Raw genomic sequence first — 27682 nt, 5'->3', positions numbered from 1 at the left:
CATTGGCTAATTTCTTTTTAGCGGATTTTGAAGTAAACAACACGTATTTTAGCGGGATTTGCAATGAATGTAAAGTTTTGAGTGCAAATTTCTATAGGTTTTGCCAGTTTTTGATGAGAGATGATAATGACATCATAAAAAGAATACGTCCTGGCGCCATTTTTATCTATTACCTCAATTTTTATGAAAAAGTCTTTTAGCGGACTTTGAAACTAGACGCCTCACATATAATCTTGAAAAAAAAATGAGAAAAACCATAAAATAAGTAAAAACAGACTAGCCTAGCTAGCCTGAAGGTGATATATTTAATCTATCAAGGTAGCTGGCTCTGTCTACCCCGCAAGTCATATAATTTTATGAATATAAATGGGCCCCCTTTGAAAAATATATATTTTTTTATTTTTTACGGCAACGAAAATATGTAAAAATTTCAGCTTTCTGGCGATCACGGTTTATGAGATACAGCCTGGTGACGGACAGATGGGCAAACAGACAGGAGGCTTAGTAATAGGGTCCCGTTATTACCTTTTAGGTACGGAACCCTAAAAAGAAAAAATAAATCTATTTGAAAACAAAATATTTATTAGGAAATTTAACTAATTTAAAAATCATACTAAACCCGAAAAGAAATCCGACGCATTTTTAATAGTACTAGACGGTAAGTTATTTATCATATCTCTCTTTTTATTCTGTTTGTGATTCAGGTCGATGATTGAATCTAGGGATTCAAAATAGGATATATTCCAGAATTTGACATCATTATCATGGGAACAAGAGGCAATAAACTGACCATCGTAACTGATGTCTAACCGCTCGACCGGGAGCCGATGTTGTCCAACAATACCTAATTGTCTTTGAGGAAACATATGAGCGGCTCGCAATACTCCATCCTCTCCAGAACTAACTACAATATTTTGAGTTATTGGAACCATACACTGAATTGACTGTTTTTGGCCAATGTATTCATCACTGTGAAGTCCAAACTCTCTCCAGTTGAATAAGTAAAATTTTCCTTTAGAAGATCCAACTAATAATTTTGTATCAGAACGAAACAGCCCCATACACGTTAACTCTGCATCATATTCTTCAGACGTTGTATATATTTTGCTAAAATAAAAAATTATATACTTCATTTTTATTATTTAACTACTCATTAAAACCAATCGTTAAAATATTTAATAAAACTAATTTACCAAAAAGCATTATTAAATTTTATGCTAGCAATAATATAATTTTTAATCATGTCTTCATCCCTTGCGGGGTAAACAGAACCAACAGTCTATTACAAAATTAGCCCCCTTTTACGACATCCATGGGAAAGATATTGTGTTTTACAGTTTACCATACACATTTTACCTTGCTTTTAAATCGACAGATGTAAGAACCCCATCACCACCTGCACAAACTAAGTGTTTTTGAGAATCATTTGTGATCATGTCAGAAATGTAGTCATCACCAATCTTCATATTAAATATAGGATCGGATTTCCTCATGTCCCACAGTTTAATAGTTCCTCCATCATCACCTGAAAAATATAATATTCATTAATTGCTGTAACATAACACGACACACGGGACCCGCGAATATATTTGCAGAATTTTCCAACGTAAAAGTATATATAAATGTGGCTGCAGACCAAACAATGACTTGCAACGACTATTCTGAGCTGCTGTCAGTGTTGCCAATTTAGCGCTTTCAGCGATAATTCCAGAATTAAAATCAAGCACCAGATGCTGCCAGCTGCATCTGATATAAAGGCATGCAACGTTCCATTCACCATGTTCCCCGCGTTCACTCTCCTTTCAATAACACTACCACACTTGCCATCAGATATACAAACTGATATCCCAGATATACAAACTCTTTCACTTGCTCAACTTTTTCTCCTCTTATCATAATATACATGCTGTCATGTTTAAGTTTTACTCTCTTCAATTCATACTTCGTACATTTCAATTTCGCCTTCCATCTCTTTTTCTTCAGTATGACCAAAATCTTGCATTCCTTCTTCCTTTTTTTCAAACAAACTTTCAAGATATTCCTTCTATATCTTAGGCACACATTCTTCTCCTTTCACAAAGCTACCATCCTGGCTTCTGATCCTGGTCAGCTCTCCGGTTATAGTTTTTCTTAGGGCTGACCTTACGGATTTCCAGAATACTTTCAGATTTGACTGAAAGTCTTCTTATACTCTTCTTTCTTTCTACTCACAGATTTCTTAACCAAATCTTAAATTTTTTACGTAATATCCTTTACGTGCTTCATGCACATTTATCACAGTGTAATTAAAGATACTAATTGTTCACCGCGAACTTAACCTCGCGACGCGAACACAATTTTTTTCAATATTGCGATTATTTATAAACTACTTAATCGACTTTGATGCCCTATGACTTTTAATTTTACTGACAGATCCTACATAACTTAAAGTTCATTAAAATCACACCAACGGTTTGAACAAATAAACATAAATACAAACTATTTTTTGGCCAAATAAAGTAGGCTCAAGAGAATTTAGGCTGACAATGTCTAGTCTCCTAAATATCTAATGTAAACAAATACAACATCCAGTCTCCAATATCAAGTGTCTTTTAAAATCCAAAAAATTCCGAAAATATTCAGTGTTTCAAAATTACCACATTTAATTTCTCCACTCATGGAGAATTTTCTTGTAGGTACCTATCTTCTTTATGTGCAATAAAGAGTTTAAAAACAACTTATAAATACCTGTAACAAATTTTGAATTATCCAAACATAGCAATTTATAAACAGGTTCATCGTGTGCATTTTCGTAGCATTGTTTTAATTTCCCAGTTCCTACATCTGTGATCATTATCACTTTATCCTGAAATATCAACATTGTGCTTATAAACAAGTCAAAGTAGGCACTAAATTTTAACTTGTTAGCTTTTCTCCTTAATTAGAACTCTCTTTATTACTTAACCACAAAAGAAATTACTAAACTGTTAACTCTGGCAATCAATACTCGAACTTAATATGAAAAATGTACAAACTACTCGTAGCATGACGCTCGAAGAATTTCATGATGTGGGACGTGATCTTAATGCTGCTATAGTTGCTACACTCTTGCACTGAGCCTTTTCCCTTGTATACTGGAGTAATACTACTCAGCCGCCACTGGTAAGGGATTTTTTCAGTGCAGAGAAAGTGGTTGAATATTTTTTTTAAGATACCACACCATGGTGACCCATATCCTTCCAGGCCTCGATGGGGAACCGACAGTCTTCCGATTCTTCATGAGACAAAGAGCATGAGAGAGAGGCGTTATCGATGTCACTAGTCCCTGATTTGGAGGGAGTTGGTGGCTGTACCTCTCTTTGCTGCTCATGGAAATATGAGCAGCAACTCTTCGACACCGAATGCTCGTCACATTAAAAGTTGCCCTCGGGATCCTTAACGCATCGACATCGACACTTGGAGATGTCCTGTGTCGCTAATACCCGAGAATGCCCCAATTTATACATAAGCTTTTGCCCATCAGACGATTTCAGCTTATCATTATGGTTGTAGGTAGTCCCGTTTGGCCCTGGCCACAGCTTTCTTAGCGGCACGATTTGCAACCCCATATGCGTCGCAGTCTACTGGAGATCTGGACGCCTGCCATGTTTTGAAGAAGGCTATCTTAACCTTAACCTCTCTCTGGACTGTGTTGTTCCACCACCAAGTTTCACTCGTCAGATTTACGCCCGCTTTTTGACAGACTGAACTCTGTCCCTTCATATCTGTACAGACTCGTCGTTGCTATCGGCGGCACATTTGACCCGACAGCTGAGACAAGATCTTGGGACTTTGACTCGTCAAGCCTCCACTACTTGATATTCGCATTCTTTGATCACCAGTCCAACTGAATAAACTTTACTCATGAGACAAAAATAAACAGGGTATGCTGAAGGAAAAAGATATGAAGAGCGCCCACTGAATAAAGCATTCAACCCGAAATACACAAAACAGACTTTACAGCATGGTGGAATTATAAAAATATGGGGGGGCTTTTTTGGACATAGTACCAAATGAAAGAAGGAAACATGGATCATTCCAATAGAGATATATACTGGGAAATAATGTGACCTTATGTTGATGATGTTCTACCAGTTATTTGGATATTTCCAAATGCTTATTATACAAAGTCTAAAACACACTGAACAAATTTCTCACATCGCAATCAGTATCTGTGTGATGTGGGTCAGTGAATACACCAGATCTAAACCCAATTAAACATCTTTGAGTTGAAGTCAAGAAAAAAGGTTTCAAATTTACAGTTTCTAGAATAATAGCACACAATTTTTTTTTGATAACATTACTGTAGGGCAGTAATTAAAAGCATTTTCCTTAATGCCTTTCTTAATAATCTTTTTTTTTTCCAGCATCATTTCTATTGATATCTGTATCTGAAGGGAAAATAAAGGTATGCTTTTTGATGAAAATAATTAAAGAATTTCATTAATATTCCTGATATTTTGGGCTAACTTTGTAATTTTAACTTTTAGTAACTTCTAAAAACACATGTCATGATTAAGGCAAAAATATCTGATTCTTAAGGTTGTACTTATTTTAATGATCACCGCTGTATAGGTTTGTATTGATTGATGATATTGTTATCAAAAATAACTTACTTTTGCTGTTGAATACATAGAGAGGCCCGTATCATCAAATTCTACATCTCTACATGCTTTTAAATGTAGCTCTAGAGTACTAACAAGTTTGGTTTCTTCATTGGAATATTCATATAACAATATATCTCCAACAATATTAGCAACAGCAATTAAATTTTTGATAGGACTAAATGATATATCAACAATAAAATCTTCTAATGTTATGAGAGGGGGATGATCTCGTTGCTTATTTTTTTCTGCAAGAATTGCTTTCACAACTTCATCATCATCATCTTCATTTAGATTAATTTCAGATCTTTCTTCCACCTTAACTTCACATGGATCATCATTAGGTTCATCTTCTTCTTCCATTCCCTCTAAAATAAAAAAGGATTTATAATTTAAAAAGTTTAGAAAATAGATAGGTACTTAATTAATGAATAAAAACTTAAAACGCAGGATTTGCCTTCACCCTCCATGGTGGCCTCTGCCTTTTCATATCTAAGATCGAAAATACAAAAACAATAAAATTAGGTGAAAGAGATTATTGGACTGCCGGTTGTGGGTGCCTTATGACTAAAACGTAGTGGTTATATTCTCTTTGTTTAAGACAAGCTAAAGCAGGTTGGCGTAGTAGCCGGTAACTACCGTTTTGGTAGATTGCTATCAGAACGAAGAATAAAATTATAATTACTTACCATTTCCATCATCAGAACCAAAAGAATCATTGCTGGATTCATTGTCTTCACTCTCATCTGATGAATTTTTATCGAAGTCTCGGAAATGTTTTCCCATGTTTCATTCGCTGTAATAGGCTTCCGTCACAGGTAAAATATCTATAGTCTCTGTATATGTACAAAGTACTTCTTTGTACTTTGACTATTTTTATGGGCTAGGACTCCAGTTTTTAATTTATTTACAGCTATGAGGATATAATGATTCGGTCGAGTGTAAGTGAATATGTTTCAGATCAGACCACAAATGGATGATTCACACATGATTGTATCCGATCAACATGTGTCGGACAAAATTAGGCTCTCGCAACATTAGATGACGTTTGTTTTTTTAATTTCAAGGCAAAGGAGAATTATAATGCAGGCTAACAATATCTACCTTCGTACATACATATAGTCACGTCTATATCCCTTGCGGGGTAGACAGAGCCACAGTCTTGAAAATACTGAATGGCCACGTTCAGCTTTTTGGCTTAATGATAGAATTGAGATTCAAACAGTGACAGGTTGCTAGCCCATCGCCTAAAAAAGAATCCCAAGTTTGTAAGCCTATCCCTTAGTCGCCTTTTTCGACATCCATGGGAATCCATGGAAAATGGAGTGGTCTTATTCTTTTTTGTATTGGTGCCGAGAACCACACGGCATATTAACTGAGTAATGGTTAGTTTTTCTACAATTTATTCAATAAAATTATACGTATGACTTGAGCATGTGACACAAATGAAATGTTCCTTTTATGATAAAAGGTGTCAAAGCTAATGTGGAGGTTGCATATCACCACATTCTCCCCAGGTTTTAAGAAAGATCGTAATCTTGAAGGTGAGACGGTGGACGTCGGTCTCTCGTCGAACGTCGCAGTTCAGGGTTCTGTGTTGTAGTTACATCTGTAGTCAAATTAACTGGTTCCTTTTTTTCAGTTGTTGTCTCTTCATTTGACTCTGCTGAATCCCAATTAGATGAATCTGTATCAGCCTCCTCAGTATCAGACGAAGTACCCATTGGGGCTAAGTACCTGTTTGAAACTATTAATTATCGTCCATTCTGTAATCTTATGTGTGAATGAAGGTTGTTAGCTTCTAATAATAGTACTTCTTCTACAAGAGGATCTTATTTACTTCTCCTCATTGGGGTTCAATTATTTTACACCATTGAAAACTTTTATCGTAAAAGGAACATTTCATTTGTGTCACATGCTCAAGACATACCGTATAATTTTATTGAATAAAGCCATATTTACTGAGAAATGGTTAATTATTCTACATATACATCCTTTCCATTGTATAAACTGTAAGTTTTAAACCCCGTCAATGACACCAAATACCTAAGTCTAGTAAATTTAATATGGGAGATTGGGACTCTGGTCTGACTCTGATACTGGTAATTAAATGATCACGTTCCTAGTTGCGCCCAAAACCCTGTAGTTCCGATGTATGCGTATAGGCGCTAGTGTTGCACTCCCCTATTTTTGCTACCTACTCACTAGTGAACTGAACGGTGAACCAAGGAGTGTCCTGTCTTTAAACAAAATATTTGAGCTGTTTCTAGTTGTAGTCAGTTTAAGGTTATATATTATAATGATATCAGTGATATATAGGTACCGTTAAAATGCATACCTGCATGTATTCGGTAGTAAACAAAACTGTACTTGTTACAATCGTATCGGTACTGGTTACTTTTAGTTTTGCGCTGGTGCGTTTTTATTATTATAGGTGTTGAAGTAATGAAAACAAAAGATACAAATAAAGTTTAAACAATAAGAACTAAATGTTTCAAAATATAAAAAAAAAAATAGAAAATAATGTTTAAATTTTGAAAATGTCATAATTAATGTATAAGTAAATTGAAGTAAAGTGGGAATTTTCACTAAGTAACAATGAAGAAACTTCTATCAAAAAAAATATTGCCAATAAAGCTAAAGCTTAGTTTAGTACCTTGATACAAGGTTGCCAATATGGTGGGAATATGCACAGTTGGGAATTTGCTTCACTCCCGCCGAATTCAATCGCCCGAATCGATTGAGTGTGTCACCAGAAAGTGAACAAGTGAACCTGTGCCACTCGCATCGTCATGTATCTACGCATCATTCCTAAATAAGCGAGTAACGAAATAGATTCGAAAGCAACGAAACGTTACTTCGAGTCTGATAGGGATGTTTTTTTTTTTTATACGGGACAAATTACACTGATTGATGTGACATTGCTGATAAAAAAAATCGATTTTTATCTAATCGACATATTTATTAAGTATGAAAAATCGATTTATAAATAATCGATTTTTCTTAAGAAAATAATTGATTTTATAATATTGATATTTTTTTTTCAAATTTTTCAATTAATGTCATAATAAACGCCATAAACATTATATCAATAGATTTATTAATTTAAAATAAACAACAGTAACAGTAAGTTCTTATTATTATTAATGAACACATATTAAAGTTTTAAAACAATCAAGTTTGAGAAATGAAGTTTCAGCAACAAATAATGAATTACATATCAACAGAATGTCGGTAAAATACAGTTAATCGACTAACTCCATCAAGTGAATGTTTCATTAAATGAATCATCTAAACTGTTTTAAAAGCACAGAAAGAATACACAGATGGTGTTAATGTAGGGGGGAGGAAGATAGGGTATGGTCTTGGTGGGAATTGTTGTCCAGACACACAGGACGCCTTTAGGCTAGAGCTGCGCAATCGCTTCTCCGCTCTCGAGATGGACTCTTCTTCTGTCAACGCGGAGTGGAACCACATTAAAATGGCCTACGAAGAGACCAGCTCCGTCGTTCTAGGACACAAAACACCCAAGAAGGGAGACCTCAGTGAATGTGGCAATTGGAGAGGTATAACTTTGCTCTCGATCCCATCTAAGGTGCTTTGCAATATCATCCTGGATAGACTCTCGAGGGCCATAGAACCTCTCCTTCGCAAAGAGCAGGCTGGTTTCCGGCCCAATCGATCGTGTACGGACCAGATCAACACCTTGCGCATTATCCTCGAACAGGTATCAGAATGGCAGAGGGAAATTTATTTGACCTTCGTGGATTTCGAAACAGCCTTCGACACGCTGAGATGGAGTTGTATCTGGAACAGGCTACGTGAAATTGGAGTCCCCGAGAAAATCACGAACTTGATAAGGGCCCTCTACGGAAATTATTCTTGTAGAGTGACCCACAACGGCCTCGTCTCGGAGGACATACCGGTTCATGCTGGTGTGCGGCAGGGATGTCTTCTTTCGCCTCTCCTCTTCCTTGTCGTTCTCGATGGCATTATGCATGACACAACCAACAACAAGCGCCGCGGCATAGAGTGGGGCCTCTCCAATGTCTTAGAAGACTTGGACTATGCCGATGATCTATGCCTGTTGAGTCACACATGCGCCGACATGCAGGCCAAGCTGGACGACCTACGACGAGAGGCTTTGAAGGTTGGACTAAAAGTGAATATCAGGAAGACCCAGGAAGCGGAGGATGAGGTGCGGGGCAACTGGCTATCGGCTACCATTGCTTATCGGCACAGAGGTTATGGAGAGAGTCCACAAGTTCACCTACGTCGGTAGCGTAGTGTCGGAAACTGGAGGGACCGAAGAGGACATCACTTCGAGAATCGCTAAGGCAAGAGCAACCTTCGCACAGCTCCGTCCTGTATGGCAATCACGGAAACTGACTAGGAGAGTTAAGCTCAAAATATTCCGGTCCAATGTGAAAACCGTTTTGCTGTATGGCTGTGAGACGTGGAAGGTCACTAAAGACATCTCGCACCGTCTCCAAGTCGTCATTAACCGCGGTCTTCGTCGTATTCTCGGTGTTTACTGGCCTGAGAAAATCTCCAACGTAGACCTGTGGGAACGCTGCGGTGAGACTCCGATCGACCAGCAGATCAAACGCCGTAAATGGAACTGGATCGGCCACACGCTCCGAAGGGACCCCGAACACATACCGAGGCAAGCCCTAGACTGGAATCCCCAAGGAAAGGGTAAACGTGGCCACCCTAAACAGACCTGGCGGCGGACAATCATCGCAGAGGTGAATAATCTAGGGAAGACTTGGAGCGAAATAAAACGCGAAGCTCAAGACCGAGCGGGATGGCGACGCACTGTGGATGCCCTCTGCCCCAGCTAGGGGGCATAGGACCTTAAGTCAAGTTAATGTAATATTGCGGAGCTTTGATAGTTTTTTTTGGCAGTTGGCGTTCCGGGCTCCAAGCCAGAAGACCAAACGTAATGTCATTTATTGCATGATTATAAAAAAATGATTATTCATTTTAAAAAATCAGGTATTAAAATCGATTTTTCCTTTTAAAAAAAAATTGATTATTTCCCTAATCGATAATTTTTTCACATTCCTAGAGTCTGACTAAATTAGACTGAATAGGTAGTCGCACGTGAATAACGAATCGTACATACGGTTCGCTACAGTATTAGTGTTAAAATAAGTATCTGTTGTTTTAAGTTGTGATCATTTATGTAAATTTAATTAATTTTGAAATTTTGTTTTATTCCATGATAATACTTATCCAATTTTGTCAGTATGAGTGGTAATAATGGTATTTGTTATGAAAAATCTTTAGAGTATTGGGCAGATGTACCACCAACTGTAGATGGGGTTCTTGGAGGATTTGGTTATATATCGCAAGAAGATATACATGGTTCATTATTATTTTTGAAAGCGTTATTTTCATTAGAACATCCACCTGCTTCAAGAACAGCCTTAGACTGTGGTGCTGGGATTGGTAGAATAACAAAATATGTATTGTTGCCTTATTTCGGCACTGTTGATATTATTGAACCAGATGAAAAGTTTATTAAAGCTATTCCTGAATTTGTTGGCGAAAACAGAACAAAACTTGGTTCACTGTATAGAGAGAGTCTTCAAGAATTTTCCCCGGATAAAAAATATGATCTCATATGGAATCAATGGGTATTGGGTTATCTCACAGACGATGATTTTGTTTCATATTTAGTTCGTTGCAAGTAAGTAATTGTGGTAAAACCTTTCTTTTAAGGTCAATAAAAAAGTCAAGCACATCAAGCGTCTGAATGGGTGTACTTAAGGGCTCAATTTTGGACCATTCCTCTTCTTGGTATATGTCAATGATCTGCCTTTTAGGTCAGAAAAACAGGCTAGCGTAGTGTGCTGTTTGATACTTCTTTGATATTTAAGTTAGGTTGCCTTAATGAAAATGTCACTTCAGTGAGTACCTATATAATAAATATATTTATTAATATATTGTTGGCCATATCTATTTGGTTCACCAACAATTTTAAATGCTATTAAGGCAGGCCAACTGACATTTACTTAGACTTGACTTGACTTGACGACTTGACGCTTAGGAAGCGGCAGTAAACTTTGTTTTAAGTAATTTATTTGACATCAACCAATGTTGTGAAACCAAAAGATATTACATGATATTATTAATTGATGTTGAAATGTCCCATAATAATGAATAATAAAAAATTATTTGAATATGAAAAAGCATCTTAGGGTTCCATGCAATGTAACTGCAGAGGCAGCTGTCAAAAAAGTTAAAAAAAGAATGGAGGAGATAAAGGACCATAACAAAGACTATATATTGTCAAACTATTTGAAGTGAAATGAAAGCAGGTTGACTATAAGCAAATATACAAAGGAAGTGTGAATAGGACTGTTAGAGCAGGAATGCCTATATGTATGTACCTGAAATGTACTAGCAAAAGGTCAGGTAAATAGTACCCGAAACTGATGAGTTTGCATGAGGAGAGTTACGATTGAGGATGAAGCAAAAGAAGTATGCAGGGATCGTGGCTTGTGGAATGATATAGTCTCTGCATTCCTCTTCTGGAAAGAGGTGTGATGTAATGTTGTCCAACTATTTATTTAATTCTGACAGCTGCCGCTGCAGTACCATTTTACGTAAATGTGATAAACGTTTTGTGAACATCAACTTTTGAATATGTTGTTAAAAATTTCAGATTGTAAAATCGCATTTATCTACCAACTTTGTTACTTATTAAATGTTTGTATATGTTTCAAAGGTTTTAATTTCCCAATAGTAGTGTGAGTGTTAATATTTTGTGCTCAGTTATCAGTAACATAGAATGGACGTAACTGTTTCGTAGTGCTTGACAAATCTTATCACTATGTTATTACTGTACTGTCAATTAAAAATTATAGAAAAAAAAATTAATTGAAAGCATGCTCTTGAATGATTGATTGTCGCAATAAATCACTATGGTACCTTAATAATACAACACAAAATGAGCTTTCAAAATTAAAATAAATGGTTGGTCAAGGTTTAGTTCCCAGTTCTTAATTTTACACTTAAAGATTTATTTTCACATGATTATAATGGTTGTTTATGATCTGTTATAGTTAATTAATAAACCTATTATTTTTCTTTTCAGGAATTCCTTGGCGGAAAATGGAGTAATAGTAATAAAAGAAAATGTAACTTCATCTGGGAAAGTGGAAAAAGATGAAGTAGATTCATCTGTGACAAGACCTTTAAAACAATTTTTGAAATTATTTAAAGCTGCAAAATTAAAGAGAATAAAACAATCAATACAAACAAATTTTCCAAATGGATTATATCCAGTTTATATGTTTGCATTAGTTCCTATTACAAATGACACTAGTTATGAAAAGGAGATGTTAGATACAACACCAGTTTAATGTGCTAGTATTGCAGACAAACAAACAGAAAGTATCTACCATATTAAAACAAATATTATATGTTGTATTAATTTAATTGTACCTATTATAATGAATTTTCCACCAACATTGTTACATCCTTTTTTTGCTCCAGCTTAGCCTAATCAAAATAAAATAATAAAAAATAAAGTGGTAGTAACTGACCTCGGTGACTAACCATTGTCTGTACTTGAAAGATATAGGCAAAAAATCTATATGGGGAATGGATTTATACATTAATTAAGGACGTCCTGGTAAAGGGTCAGGTCAAGAGTACCCGAAACCGCCGAGCTTGCATGAAGAGAGTTATGAACATTCATATCTCTCCACATGGATGAAGCGAAGGAAGAATGCAGAGATCGTGGCAAGTGAAAAGAAGCAGTCTCTGCCTTCTCCTCCGGGAAAGAGGCGTGATTTAATGTATGTATGTATTCATACATTAAGACCAACAGAAGCCAAAAATGTTTATTTAGAATTGTATGTCTGTATGTTATTACTCGCATCACAAGAAAATATATTGTTCCATTTTGAATGCGGTTTTTTTATCAGATTTTTTTATTGTTTATCAGTTGTGTTAGTAGGTACAGATATTTCACCTAAAAAAAAATTTAATTATAGAATTCAGTTGAAACAGCTAAAATTCAATATATGGCGCATACAAAGTATTTATTTACCTACTGTTTCCGAGCGCAATCGTAAGTCATATATATTACTATAGTAGTAAATGGGCTAGCAACATGTCACTATTTGAATCTCAATTCCATCATAAAGCCAAACAGCTGAACGTGGCCTATCAGTCTTTTCAAGACTGTTGGCTCTGTCTACCCCGCAAGTGATATATACGTACGTATGTATATATATATTACAAGCTGTGCCCGCGACTTCTGCGTGGGATAGTTATTTTGGGCATCATTGAAGCCCTCAAGGATGTTTTTTTTTCACATATTCCATTATTTTTTTGCTCCTTATAGTTGCAGCGTGATGTTATATAGCCTAAAGCCTATATATATAAATGGTCCATTCAACGCAAAAAGAATTTTTCAATTCCTGAGATTAGCGTATTCAAACAAACAAACTCTTCAGCTTCATAATATTAGTACGGTATAGATTTAGAAATTTTCTAAAAGTAAGTACTATATTTTTTACAAAAATAAAAATATCTTCCTTCAAAAATCTCCGTAAGAGCACCTGTTAACATTAGTGTGATATTTTATGTCAAGTGATTTTTTATGTTTATCTTATATGGTATCTACATATACAGAGTGATTTCAAAATTGCATCAGTATACCTACTAAGTAAATGTACTTATGTATAGAGAACAAGTAAAATGTCCAAATTTAGTGTATGAATCACAGTATGAATATGTAAATTGAGTCATTCACAAAATATTGCTATGTTATGTAGGTCCTATCCTAGTATTGATTTCCTTTAACGACTTCTTTTTTCTGTCCCATACCGCACGTAGTTTTCTTATCACTGCCATGATGTCCAGCTTTACACGAATTCCTAGCATAATTTTTTACACATACATATATCAGTATTTTCCTATTTCATTTCTTTAGTTCAGGTACATTTAAATTTGTAAAAACAAAATATTAATAAGTGATATTGAAAAAGAAAAATCTTTAAAATTCTATTCATTGATTGATGTAATAGAATACTTATATCAATAAACTGAAGGCAGCCGAGGCAAATTTTTGCCAACCTGAGGAGGTTCAAAACGAGATTAAATAATTTTAAACATAGCTTGACAGTCTTCACTCAGAACATACGTAGTATCTTGTCAACTTACCACAGCTCGAAATATTGTTTACAAGAATGAATATCGAAATTGATCTCTTGGTTCTAAGTGCTGGCTGGAAGTCAACCTGTAGTACGAATAATATCAACTAAAATTTGATTGTGGTCTATGTTTGGCAAAGTCTTAATGAAGTTGAAGTCGAATATCCGTTTTTCTTCAAAGCTGTGTATCGAAGTAATTGGACTCACTTATCGCCAAATACTCAAATATTAAAAATACTAGAGGCCGCCCGCGACTTCGTCCGCATGGAAACCCTATCAATCCCGCGGGAACTCTGGGATAAAAAGTAGCCTATGTGTTATTCTGGGTCTTCAGCTACCTACATACCAAATTTCATGGTAATCGGTTCAGTAGTTTTAGCGTGAAAGAGTAACAAACATCCATACATCCATACAAACTTTCGCCTTTATAATAGTAGTAGGATTGATAAAGCTCAAATGCACCGTATAGTAGGTACCAACATTATTTTTTACATATAAAATAAATAAAAGAAGTTACACATATTGTATTGTGGACATTTTTATAGATATATTAAAAATCTATATTATTTAATACCGTGATCAGCGCGTGCAAGAAGAACAGGATTTCGGACGCGTTTTTTCCGGGATTATAAAAATTGATTAATTGTCTGAATTCTAATTTATTTTACAAAAATACAAATCTTTTCTCTTTATTTTAGTCAGATAATAATATCTACAATTTTATATTAATATTATTATATAACACATCTTAAATCAAACATATACATATATTTAGGCTTAGACTAAGGGATGGGCTTATATACTTACTTGGGATTCTTCTTTTAGGCGATAGGCTGGCAAGGCTGGCAACCTGTCACTAATTCAATCTCAATTCTGTCGGGCTGCTGGGTGTGGCCTTTCAGACTTATGATGACAGTTGGCTATGTCTACCCAGTAGGTGATGTAGACGTGATTATATATTATGTTACGTATATTCAATTTATGCTAACGGATTAAACAAGAAAAAACTTAATGATCACAAAATATACTGGCAATAAAGCAAAGTTTTATAATGGCTCGCGAGATTTTTTAAGCCGGTATAAATAAGTATTTCTATGTAAGTATAATTTTATTTTAGCGTGATGTTATATAGCCTTAGGCCTTCCTCAATAAATGGTCTATTCAACGCAATAATTTTTCAATTCGAACCAGTAGTTTCTGAGATTAGCGCGTTCAAACAAACAAACTCTTCAGATTTATAATTTAGATTAGATTTAATAGATTAGATAGATAATTTAGATAGATTTAAATTAATAAAGAAGATGTATATGTAGTTAGCTGTTAAATTTAAGAAGAAGAATAGATCTATACATATAATAAATCTGTACAAGGGTCAATTCTGTACATTGAAAATATTGAAAAAATAAATAGCTGGGGGTGTTACTGGATGGATACCAAAGCCAAATATGTGATAAAAAAAATTTTTGTCTGTCTGTCTGTATGTTCAGGCATCACGTGAAAACTAACAGTTCGATTTCGATGATACTTGGTATAATTATTCCTTTTTATTCTGGGCATAAAATGGGATAAGTACTTTTTATCCTGGAAAAATACGTAGAAAATAAATAAATCCTAATTTTTCAGTTTAAGCGATCTTCTCTTACTAAAACATCGAAACATCTAGGCGAAGCCTTGCCGTATTTGGGTCCAATAGATATTTATGAGATGTCATTGTCAGAGTTATCAAAATGGAGAAATAAACCATCCACGCGAAGACCGACATCCGCGCGGACGGAGTCGTGGGCGGAAGCTAGTCTATAATAAGCCCGCAATACAATATATGTAACTTCTATAATTAAGTAACCTTAAGGTGTTTTACATGTAAAAAAATAAGTAAATTAAAAGCTACATTTTGGGTAGGTAATAAAATTTATTTCATCATCAAGATACTTAATTTATCTAACGGATATCAATTTTGCCCTTTACCCAAAGGGAATTAAATAGGTAAATACCTTGTTCTCCAAAGTATGCGCTATGTATATATTTCAACCCTCGACGGAAAACGAGGGGTGTTATAGGGGAGTTGTGCTTAAGATGACATAGTCAGATAAGATGACACACTAGTCATATTGATTTAAATATTCGCGCAAAGTGATCGTGTGACGTATTAGAGGGTCCCTAATAGATGTCGCTATTATTGCAATTTAGTTATGACGGAATGTGAGTGCCGGTTGCCGGTGGTAATTCATATTTGGTGATTTTGAATGTAAAAAAGTTTTTTTACTCTTTTGTTTGTTGGTGAAAATACGCGTAAGGTAAAGATCTTTTGGTTAAATTAATTTGAAATGTATTATGCGGTTATTATGTGATACAAGAACTGAATAATGCAAAATCTAACCTCAAAGTTGCTGTCACGATAATTGTGTTGAATTTTGCATTATGCATTGGGTAAGATGACATACAAAAGGTAGGTGTAAGATGGCATACTATGTCATCTTACACCTACCTTTTACTTTTAAATAAGAAATGTAGGTATACATTAAATAAGAAATGTAGTAGGTATATATTAAATAAGAAATGTAGTATACATTTAATAAGAAATGTAGTATACATTTCTTATCGTAACAATTTATACTCTATATCATTCTCATCGCAGTTAGAGACAACATGTAATCAATTTCTACCCACATTTAAATTATTGTATTCTTGACATTTGAAAGTCTACAAAACATAATTATTTGGTAGAAGGGTATTATTTTGTTTTACTTTTGTCTAAAGATTATTGTTGAATGACATTGTAGTATTTGTGATTCGAGTATTTTTTTTTTAAATGCAGGATGCCTGGTAATTATAAAAGAACATCGACGCGAAAAAGTTGGTCACAAGAAGACATGGATAAGGCCATCGAAGCTGTAAAAAATAATAGGATGGGTTGGCTTTTAGCATCTAAACATTTCAACGTGCCACAAGCTACCCTTCGTCGTCATTATCATAGTACTCCAGTAAATCTTGGTCGTTTTAAGCCAACCTTCAATAAAGATATGGAAAAAGCACTCGTAGATCGTGTTCTTGAGTTTGAAAGTCGTCTTTTTGGTTTTAACACGACTGAAATAAGAAAATTAGCTTTTGAATTTGCTGAAAAATTGGGACTGAATCACAGATTTGATAAGAATGAGAAGATAGCTGGGTGGGATTGGCTCAAGGGGTTTAGAGAACGCAACCCAAATATTGCACTCAGAGCTCCCGAGCCAACCTCAGCTGCAAGAGCAAGGGCATTCAATAAGTCTCAAGTATCAAAGTTCTTTGCTCTTTTGGAAAGAGAAGTTACTGCTAACGAGATCCAGCCGCATAGAATTTTCAACATGGATGAGTCTGGACTAAACACAGTTCAAAAGCCCCCAAAAGTTTTTGCATCCAAAGGCAAAAAACAAGTTGGCGCTGTCACTAGTGCTGAACGCGGTGAACATTTCACAGTTGTTGCCTGTGCTAACGCCATTGGAAATTTTGTTCCACCTGCATTAATTATTCCAAGAAAAAATCATAAGGCTGAATACTTTGATGGTGCTCCTTCAGGTACTTTAGAGCTTTGCTATCCCTCTGGTTATATGGTTGGTGACTTATTCTTCAAGTGGATGCGCCATTTTATAGGTTTTGTGAATGCTTCTGTAACAAATAAGGCATTGCTAATCCTTGATGGGCACTCCAGCCACAAAAATATAGAAGCACTGGAACTCGCCAAGTCCAACGGTGTGATAATGCTCTGTCTGCCGCCACATTGCACACACCGAATGCAGCCTACTGATGTATCTTTTTTTGGTCCACTTCAGGCTTATTATGATCGCGAAATGGCAACATGGATGAAAAACCATCCTGGCAGAACCGTAGGCCTATACCAAGTCGCTCAAATTTTTGGAAGAGCCTACGAAAATGCAGCCTCTGTCAAGAACATAACGAGTGGTTTTGGGAAAACTGGAATTTTTCCTTTTAATCCAAACATTTTTCCAGAAGAAATGTATTTACCTAGCGAAGTTACCGAGAATGAATTGAATAACGATGAAGAGCCGGTTGCCAGTACTTCATCTCAGCCTGAGCTAAATAATGAAGACTCCTCGGAATCAACAGACGCTGAGGAACAGATAATGGAGAATGCAGCTGACAACTCTCAGGAGCAAATAGATTTTCAAGCCACTTCTAGAGATGTTGAAGGTCGTCCCTCATCCCCCTCAATTTTGTTACCAAACACAGTTACGCATTTATCACAACACCATAATGACAATACTGAATTTCAGTCCCAACCTATACTTCAAGAGTCTGACTCTAAGCAACCTCATAACGCCGGCGATAAAATTAATATTATTATTTCTCCGAGTGAAGATGCTACTTCTACTTTAAATAATCCATTATCCCTTCAAACTTTAGCGGCAAATATGGTTGAGCAATTATTAAAAGATCATGACAAAAACATTCCGTTTCAATCCCTGCATACACTCCTAGAGCCTAATTCTGAAAAATCCACAAATGCCAAAGAAGAGACTAGACTTTTGCAAACGGGAATACTTTCTGCTACTAACTGCATACTTAACGACATTTCTCCATTACCAAAAGCTACAGGAAGATTAAAAGCAAAGAGAAAAGTCGGTGGAGCTCAGGTTTTCACATCTAGTCCATTTATGAATGACATAAAATCAACAATACAGCAGAAAAAGGAAAAGGAAAATCTGAAATCTCTGAAACAGCAAAAGAAAGTGAAGCGCGTTATTTTTGAAGATGATGACGTGAATTATAAGCCTGCATCAAAAAAACTCAGATCCAAACGAGGTCCAAAGCGAACAAAACCTGATTTAGACGATGATGAGAACCTCGAAAAAATACCTAACATGGACCCTGGGCCCTCCTCAAAGAAATACAGGTCTACGCGTAGTAGAAAGCAGACGCAGCCTGTTATTTTGAACGATGACGACGTCTTGGACGATCCTTATGCCCATAAAGATGCGGAAGAGGAGGAGGATCCAGCTTGCATTTACTGCAATGAAATGTTTAGCCAGTCTAGGCCAAAAGAACATTGGGTGAAGTGTCAACTATGTTCCAATTGGTGTCACACACTATGCGCAGGCATACCTGCAAGAAAGAAACATTTTGTTTGCGAACTATGTTCATAAGACTGTTACAATTTAAGACGACATACCCTTTAAAGTCCAAGATGACATACTATGTCATTTTACCCTATAGATATGTCGTCTTACAAACGTTTACCTCACTGCAACTTATGTTGATTTTTTTTATTTTATATTACAGTAATTGTTCTAAAACTTAAGAAATGTTGTTAATTATGATACATTTAAGAATAAACGCAATATGCTGATCTCACATGACTTGATTTTTTTGAAATATTCATCCTGACAGAAAAAGTATGTCATCGTAAGCACAATTGCCCTAAGTGTGACGTGTCTGTCTGTTTGTAACACCATAGTTCACAAACGGATTAAGCATTATTTATTTTTTCATTAAAGGTAATTTACGTGCAAGTGTTCTAAGACACGTTTGATTAAAATCGGTTGACCGTTTAAAAATTGTGGGAATTGAAAGCGTTGAACCGAATGTCGGCGAATATAAGTACCTATTCGAGCGCACTGATTGAGAATATTGACGATTTTATCAGAAAAAAAGAGATATGTTATAAGTGTGCCTATGTGTATCCTATCTGTTTCTGTGTGTATAAGTCTAATTAAAAAGAATATTGATGGATAGATCACTTAGTCAAGAGTTTTCAAGCCGCCGCCACAAAATTTTCGGCAACAATAATAACATAACAATATGTAGGTGAAATAAAAATTAAATTAAAAAATAAACCCTAACACAAAGTCAAGTTCCCCTAAATAATGTCCACTCAATTTTAAGATAGCTCAATATGTATTTCGTAATAAATAATGTTAGTCGCCAAATAATCATATAACCCACACTATGATTTATAGTCGTTACACTCAATGTAGGTAGGTATTGATTATTATCAAAATCACTTTGATGCTGTTATACTTATACATCATATCTCCGGATTGGCGCAATATCTAGTTTCAGGTTGTTAATTTTTATATAATCCCTAATGTAATCGCGATCGCTCTCTGTAAGTAAAGACCAACTTTCTAACTCAACTAATACCTCTAAGCTCATACAAGTTTGAATTATTCGCTCTACAGAATTTATTGTTAAAAAATCAGATTGCATAACACGCAGTTCTTTCAAATATATCAATGGATTTTTATCTAATATTTTAAAAATAACCTCATCCGATAGCTGGATCGCTGTCCCTATGTGAATGAATTGTGCATTTAAACAGTTTGTAAGTATAAACAATAAATGATCCTCAGTACAGGTGGATACAACAGTAACACGCTTTAGATTTCTAAAGGGTAATATTTCCAACTTCTTCGTATAGAGTGACGTGTGTAGTATAAGTGTACAATTATATAAAGTAAAGGTTTCGAGCAAAGGACACATTTGACTAATATACATTAATGCATTTAAGTCTATTTGATCAACGTGTTCTAGGTGTAAACTAGCTAAATTACAGCCTTTTACCTGAAGAACATGTTTTACTTGATCAGCGTAGAAATCACATGATAATAGTTTCAGTTCTCTTAGATCTTTTAATCCAATGAGCACCATTAAATCACTTTGTAAAGTATTATGAAAGACAGTCATACTCCGTATTTGAGGACACATGTTTACAGCTAACTGAAGCTGATGCAATGTAGAGTATCGACTAACATAGGTTTTCAAATTAAAGTTTCTTTCTTCCCAATTTGATAAATTGATAGTTTCTAAAATAGAACCAATTTCATCACATCTTCCTATATCTTCTAGGTTCTTACAAGTTAAGAGTAACTTTATAAAACCATCTGCTGTTACGAATGTCCTATATAACTGAATACTCCTTAGTTTTTTTAACTTACAAATTATAGCAATACTATCATTAGTTATACACTTTGAGCACGATACATCTATTTTTTCAATAAGCAAACAATTTTCTGATATACATTTAAGAATATTGTCGGTGCAGTCATAATTTATGAAAAGGTATTTTAAGCAATGTAATTCCTTTAACGATTTAATAACAGCTCCTTCCATGTCTGCCGTTTTCCAGCCACCAGACAGCGATCCAAGATTTAAGTATACAAGCCCCTTGAGCATGTACAATTTAGAATAAAAGCTATGACGTAACATCTTAGGGACTCTTTCAATAGAAACATAAGTCAAATACTTTGTAAATAAAACTTCAGCCATAACAACAATCACATTCATTTGACTTACGAACTTTCCCATAGAACCTCTAAATCCTAAAGATCGCTTAGTTTTTTCCAGAAGCTCTGACAACGATTTAATTACTTCGTCAGCTAACAAGTCATGGAGCATCCAGGGCACGTTGCTTTTAAGATAGTTTCTTATAATATTCACATAATTATTTAAGGTTTCATGTCCACCATTGATATCTTTTTGTGCCAATGCGGCGATAGGTATCATGTGGATTTCTGCTTGTAAGGCTACCCAATTGCCTAACTTGCTTATAGATAAACTCTCCAATTTTTCCGGCTGTTTATGACGAGAGTCGGGACTAGTCATGGCACCCAAGTAGCTGGACCTGTTCACCTGGAAAGAACATTTTAATAGGTAAGTAAGTAGGCATTCTACGTGAGAAGGAAACAATGTACGAGGTACTTGTATTCCGATTTCTAACAGCAATTTTTTACACAGTGTTTTTTCCTTATTCCGCCGCTGCTGCTTCTACACTTGCACTTTATATTAATACTAGCTGTTGCCCGCGACTTCGCGTAAATTTCGAGTTGAATCTTGATCATACAGTCAGATACAGACAGACAGACAAATAATGAAAAAAAAAATAATCTCTGAAACACAGAAATAAATATTTTTAATAAAAAAAATTTCTTGATTTTGTTGGGACTCGAACTTGTACCGGTAACACAGTCTGACGCGCCAACCACTGGACCATAGAGGCCATTGCGGCAGTGTCAAAATTAAAGTAGACTACATACATACATGTGGTCACGTCTATATACCTTGCGGGGTAGACAGAGCCAACAGGCTTGAAAAGACTGAATGGCCACGTTCAGCTATTTCGCTTCATGATAGAATTGAGATTTAAATAGGTGATAGGTTGCTCGCCCTTCGCCTAAAAAGGAATCCCAAGTTTGTAGGCCTATCCCTTAGTCGCCTTTTACGACATCCATGCGAAAGAGATGGAGTGGTTCTTTTCTTTTTTGTATTGGTGCTGGGAACCACACGGTACTGAAGTAGATTAACAAACATAAAATCTTTTTACGTGAGAATTATGCATGTGCGGCAAAACCAGAATATTATCAAACTGATTTTCACTTATATTTATATGTTATAAGTATTATACTGTCGTATAATGATAAATGACTTTGAATTTAAAATTTCGTAACTTATCTGCAGGCAAACTCATGCCTTGAGTTCATTCAAATGTCAATAACTATTTTTTTGTGAACCGATTTTGATGAAACAAACTTTAAATGTTTTTCTGAGTTAAAACAAACCAATTGGTGAAAGTTTTAAGTAAATCGGTTCAGTACTTTCGGAGATAATTGTGATCATACATACAGACAGATAGACAAGAAATTTAAAAAAAATTTTTTTGCTTTCGACTATTCATTTTAAGTGTCCCTCTATCCATTTCAGTCAAAAGTACTAAATGTACAGACAAAATATTTTTACTGTTTTATTATATGTATATAAACCCGGTTTTAGTAGGTTTTAGCGAAAAATAAAAAAAATGTTTAGGTAGGTACCGACTCTTCCAGAAAAATTATCGATCGATCAGATAATCGCTTTTAGAATAATGATAACAGTTATTTTCTTTTTATGTTTTACAGAAGCCTTATGCCCGCGAATTCGTCCGCGTGAGTAGCCTATGATCACGGTTTTTCTGAGGGTCAACTCTATCTCTGTACCAATTTCATCAAAACCGGTTTTGTGGTTTAAGCGTGCGTGAAAGTTTATCAGATGGGAAGCAAGAAAGTAACGATTTTATGTTGTAAACTTTTGCGTCATTTTAGGGTCCGTAAACAAGAGACCCTTATAGATTCCTGTCTGTCTGACCGCGGTTTAAATCAAAAACTATACTTGTAAGTGGTAGAAAGTGATTTGGTATTGGTATGTACATATATTAATAATAGCAAAAAATCAGTCAGTTTCTAAGGGTAGCTCCAACCACAAGTATGGGTAATTTTTTTCTCCACTAGCCCGTCGTGTGCAGTATGGAGGTATCGTTGAATAGATCTTTTAAAAAATATATTTTAAGCATATTGAGGCTGAGGGCACCATTTGGTTCCGGTTGCTGCCGTGTGGTTCCCGGCACCAATAGAAAAAAAGAATAGGATTACTCCATCTCTTTCCCATAGATGTCGTTAAAGGCGACTAAGGGATGGGCTTATAAACTTGGGATTCTTCTTTTAGGCGATGGGCTAGCAACTTGTCACTATTTGAATCTCAATTCTATCTTTAAACCAAATAGCTGAACGTGGCCTATCAGTCTTATCAAGACTGTTGGCTCTGTCTACCCCGCAAGGGATATAGACGTGATTACCTATATGTATTTATGTATGTAGGACACCATTTCTCGATTTAGGGATCCGTTACTGAAATATTAGGATTTAATTTTTCACCAGGTATTTTTCCAAAACTACAAAACACACTAATAAATAATTTACTTTGGACACTTCACAGCTTATTGGGCACTAATTACATGTTCCACTCATATCTCTAGGAGTTATTTACTTGTTAGACTGTAATGCACTTACGCGGGCGGCCTATAGTATATAGTATTTTTATTTACCTACTCTTAACTACGCAATAAAAGCTATACCTACTGCCGCAAGAAGTTCGCATCGATAAATGAAAGCGGAAAGTTCTTTAGTAATATCTACGAAAAATTAAACGGACAAGGTCAGCGGACAATTCACGTAACACAAATTGATAAAGCTTAGCAGCCACTAGGTATTAATACTTTCACTCTTTCAATACAAAACAAAAAAAAATTTACCTAATGTTTGGTACTGCAGTCAAATTAATATGTTTATGGAAAACTTACCATATTTTTAAATTGTGATCTAAAAAGGTTTCCTAAAGTAGTTATTATACATACAAAAAAATCACCAAGATGTGAAACATTCTTTCACAAGCAAAATCTAAACAGTACTCCCGGTAGATGCTCGCATTGGATGAGAAGGATACTATTTATAAACAAATATTTTTAACTCTGTAAGAGAGTGTATGTACTTGCCAGTTGCCAGCGAAAGTTCCTACCTCGTACAGTAGTACGAGGTATCTAGCTAACTATCGTAAATCCTCGGAACTATTCGAAAGGTGTATTCGACTGACTATTCGGAATAATTTCTACGGCAATTCAACAAATACTGATTATATATTCAAGTTGCAGAGGCGCTGTATTCGTGCAATGTTTGGTCTGCAAACTACGGATAGCAGTAAGCCACTCTATACCTATTGATCATAAAATTCAAAACATTTCCTTGCTTATACATATTTGAAATTGTTGTATTTGTAAAATCGAATCCAAAATTATTTCCACGATTATCCGACCAATGTATAAGAATTAGGCGACCCGGTCGTGACAAACTGTGTGCTCCTCCTTCAACCACAGCATTCGGTACCTACTACTTACATAAAAGTGTGGTATGTATGGCACCTAAAACATTCAATAAAATTCCTCAAGAATATAAAGAGCTCAATTTAAATATGACTAAAAGTTAGTTAAAAAATTGATTGGTTACCAAGTGTAACTACGACGTTAGGGATTTTTTTGTGATGCATTATAATTTGTTTTGCGAAATTTTCGATTGGTTGACATTGAAGTTATTTTTCCTATTTAAATTTGTATTAGTATGACAATTAAGACATTTAATGCAGGTTAGCAAGAGAATGCCTCTCCTTTAAGAGTTCAGCCATAGCGACCCATCTGTCATGAGCTTTTTGCACACCGATAATGATAAAACATGATGTACCTACCTATACATACAGGTATATTATTTTAACAACCAATGTATTAGAATGTATGATACGTGTTTTGGCAAATAAATTATCTTTATCTACGTTGTACAGTTAATTACTGCTAAGTGTTCACCCATTCGTAGAAGAAGTAGGTAACAGAGCAATATATATTTTTAGTCCAATACTTGTATATTCATGAGTTTTTATGTTACTAATCAGTATTGTAACAGTAATACAATCTCACTCATAGAACCATTTAAAGTATAATTTACTTAGGAATGCACCAGGAATCATTTTGGTGCTATAATCTAGGACTTCGAGCAACTACCGACTCATTGGAAGACAACTGGCACTTGCAAGCTACTGAAGCACAGATTGCACATCAAGATCAAGACATCAGATCTCCAGTCTTGGGGGGGGGGAGTACTGTGGCGAAATCTATACGCCACAAATCACAAGAATAAAAAAAAAAATCACGCGACGCTATCAGTCATAAACAGCGAAAAACCTAAATCGCGCAAGCAATTATTTCACCTTAGAATGAATAATAGAAAGCAAAACTATTTTTTTTTAGTTTTTGTCTGTCTGTATGTAGGTATGATCACGATAATCTCCGACAGTACTGAACCGATTTACTTCAAACTTTCACCAGTTGCTTTGTTTTAACTCAGAAAAACATTTAAAGTTTGTTTCATCAAAAACGGTTCACTAAAAAAAAGTTATCGACATTTGAATGAACTCAAGAAGAAGAAGTTTGCCTGCAGATAAGTTACGAAATTTAAAATTCAAAGTCATTTATCATTATACGACAGCATTATACCTATAATATATAAATATAAGTGAAAGGCGACTAAGGGATAGGCTTACAAACTTGGGATTCTTTTTTAGGCGATGGGCGAGCAACACATCACTATTTGAATCTCAATTCTATCATTAAGCGAAATAGCTGAACGTGGCCTGGCCATTCAGTCTTTTCAAGCCTGTTGGCTCTGTCTACCCCGCAACGGATATAGACGTGACCATATGTATGTAGTCTACTTTACACCACCGCAACGGCTTCGATGGTCCAGTGGTTAGCGCGTGAGACTGTGAAGTTGGCGGTCCAAGTTCGAGTCCCAACAAAAACAAAATATATTTTTTTATTAAAAATATTTTTTTGTGTTTGAGTAATTTATTTAAAAAAACTGAAAATCAAAATACTACATATAATAAAACGGTAAAAATATTTTGTCTGTACATTTAATATTTAGACAGAAACGGATACATTTTTTTTTTTAATTTTTTGTCTGTCTGTCTGTATCTGACTGTATGATTATGATTCAACTCGAACTTTACGCGGACAAAGTTGCGGGCAACAGCTAGTTCATTATAAAATCTTATACAATGATAATCTATAGATACTAATATTATAAAGCTGTTTGTTTGTTTGAACGCGATAATCTCAGGAACTACTGATTCGAATTGAAAAAATCTTTTTGTGTTGATTAGACCATTTATCGAGGAAGGCTTTTTAGGCTATATATATAACATCACGCATCAGATAATGAAAAATGTGAAAAAATAATTAGTCATCCTTGAGGGCTTCAATGATGCCCAACGTAACTATTCCACGCAGACGTAGTCGCGGGCACAGCTAGTTTATTATAAAATCTTATACAATGATAATGAATAATAAGAAATGATTTCCCGACCTACCTTATCTAGCCTACCTTAATGCTCTGGGACCAATAACTTATAATTTTTAGGGTTCCGTAAGTCTGAATACAAAAACGGAACCCTTATAGGATCATCACCCGTGTGTCTGTCCGTCCGTCGCTTACAGTCAATTATCTCCGAATCTATTAGATCGATTAAGTTGAAATTTGGTACACATATCAATTCCTGTGACCCAAACACAGAGGTGTGACGTGAGCAGATGAAATCTGTATATGGGGGGTCATTATTGGGGTGGAAGGGGAAAATTAAAAAAAAAAACTGAAAACTGCATCGTGTGGCATATCAAATGAAAGGTCTTGTTGAGAAGATCTTAAATGTATTTTTTTGTAATTATAAAATAAATAGTTTCCAAGTTATTCAAGAAAATAGACGAAGCACTTGTCCCCTTTTTCCGCGATGATTTACTAAGTAGTACATTCACCCTACTTCCTTGAAAGAGTAAGTTTTTCCTAAGATGCATAATATTATCGGATATACATATATTGAGAGGTTTTCAAAAATTCTCTAAGCGAATCTTTGTTTTAGACCGTAGATAGCTCGATGTCCTTTTTTGTAGAATAAAAATAGTTTGTATATGTGCTGCTGCTCCCCAAAGCAGTAGACCATACGACATTAAACTATGAAAAAAATTAAAATATACTAGCTTCGTATTTAGTTGCCATATCCGTCAAATGCCTAAATAATATATATATTGCGAATTCCGCAGAACTCTTTAGAAAGTGAAAATGGGCATGGAATTTCAAACGGATTATTCCTAAGAATGTAGTACTATCAACAAAATTTTATCTTTTAGGTACCACTTATACCAATATCAACATTGGCCTGCCGCAAATTGGGAAGAGTAAACTTAATGCTTGTAAACTAAATTGACGGCCTCTGTGGCGCAGCGGTAGTGCGCTTGTCTGTGACATCGAAGGTCCCGGGTTCGAATCCCGGCCAGGGCATGATGAGAAACGAACTTTCTCTGATTGTCCTGGGTCTTGGATGTTTAATCTATATAAGTATTTATTATAAATATAGTACCTATCGTTGAGTTAGTATCTCGTAACACAAGTTTCGAACTTACTTCGAGGCTAACTCAATCTGTGTAATTTGTCCCGTACCTATATATTTATAATTATTATTATTTATTAAATGCATTGGACTAATGCA

At 35.2% G+C, this 27682-nt stretch overlaps 4 protein-coding genes across 4 annotated transcripts; 2 read left to right on the top strand and 2 right to left on the bottom strand.

Annotated features, from left to right (window-relative positions):
- Positions 1-560: 560 nt before the first annotated feature.
- LOC106143063 (WD repeat-containing protein 55 homolog) lies at positions 561-5652 on the bottom strand. Its single transcript, XM_013345034.2, has 5 exons — positions 5312-5652; positions 4635-4990; positions 2728-2845; positions 1357-1525; positions 561-1107 (listed from the first exon to the last, which is right to left on the bottom strand). Exons 1-5 carry the CDS (start codon positions 5406-5408, stop codon positions 609-611), a joined length of 1239 nt encoding a protein of 412 aa, XP_013200488.1. The 5' UTR covers positions 5409-5652; the 3' UTR covers positions 561-608.
- Positions 5653-9710: 4058 nt separating this feature from the next.
- Positions 9711-12101, top strand: LOC106143067 (alpha N-terminal protein methyltransferase 1). Its single transcript, XM_060945220.1, has 2 exons — positions 9711-10317; positions 11728-12101. The coding sequence occupies exons 1-2, from the start codon at positions 9875-9877 to the stop codon at positions 11993-11995; spliced, it is 711 nt and encodes a 236-aa protein (XP_060801203.1). The 5' UTR covers positions 9711-9874; the 3' UTR covers positions 11996-12101.
- LOC106143062 (uncharacterized) lies at positions 11846-27616 on the bottom strand. The gene is made up of 2 exons (XM_013345033.2): positions 23898-27616; positions 11846-21418 (listed from the first exon to the last, which is right to left on the bottom strand). The coding sequence occupies exons 1-2, from the start codon at positions 23898-23900 to the stop codon at positions 19808-19810; spliced, it is 1614 nt and encodes a 537-aa protein (XP_013200487.2). The 5' UTR covers positions 23901-27616; the 3' UTR covers positions 11846-19807.
- On the top strand, positions 15989-18933 carry LOC132901895 (uncharacterized). The gene is made up of 2 exons (XM_060945048.1): positions 15989-16089; positions 16611-18933. Exon 2 carries the CDS (start codon positions 16612-16614, stop codon positions 18931-18933), a length of 2322 nt encoding a protein of 773 aa, XP_060801031.1. The 5' UTR covers positions 15989-16089; position 16611.
- Positions 27617-27682: the final 66 nt, after the last annotated feature.

The sequence above is a fragment of the Amyelois transitella genome, chromosome 2, assembly GCF_032362555.1.
Source record: "Amyelois transitella isolate CPQ chromosome 2, ilAmyTran1.1, whole genome shotgun sequence".
NCBI lineage: Eukaryota > Metazoa > Arthropoda > Insecta > Lepidoptera > Pyralidae > Amyelois > Amyelois transitella.
Note: the sequence above shows the minus strand (reverse complement) of the source record. Positions and strands in the feature narration are given on the sequence as shown.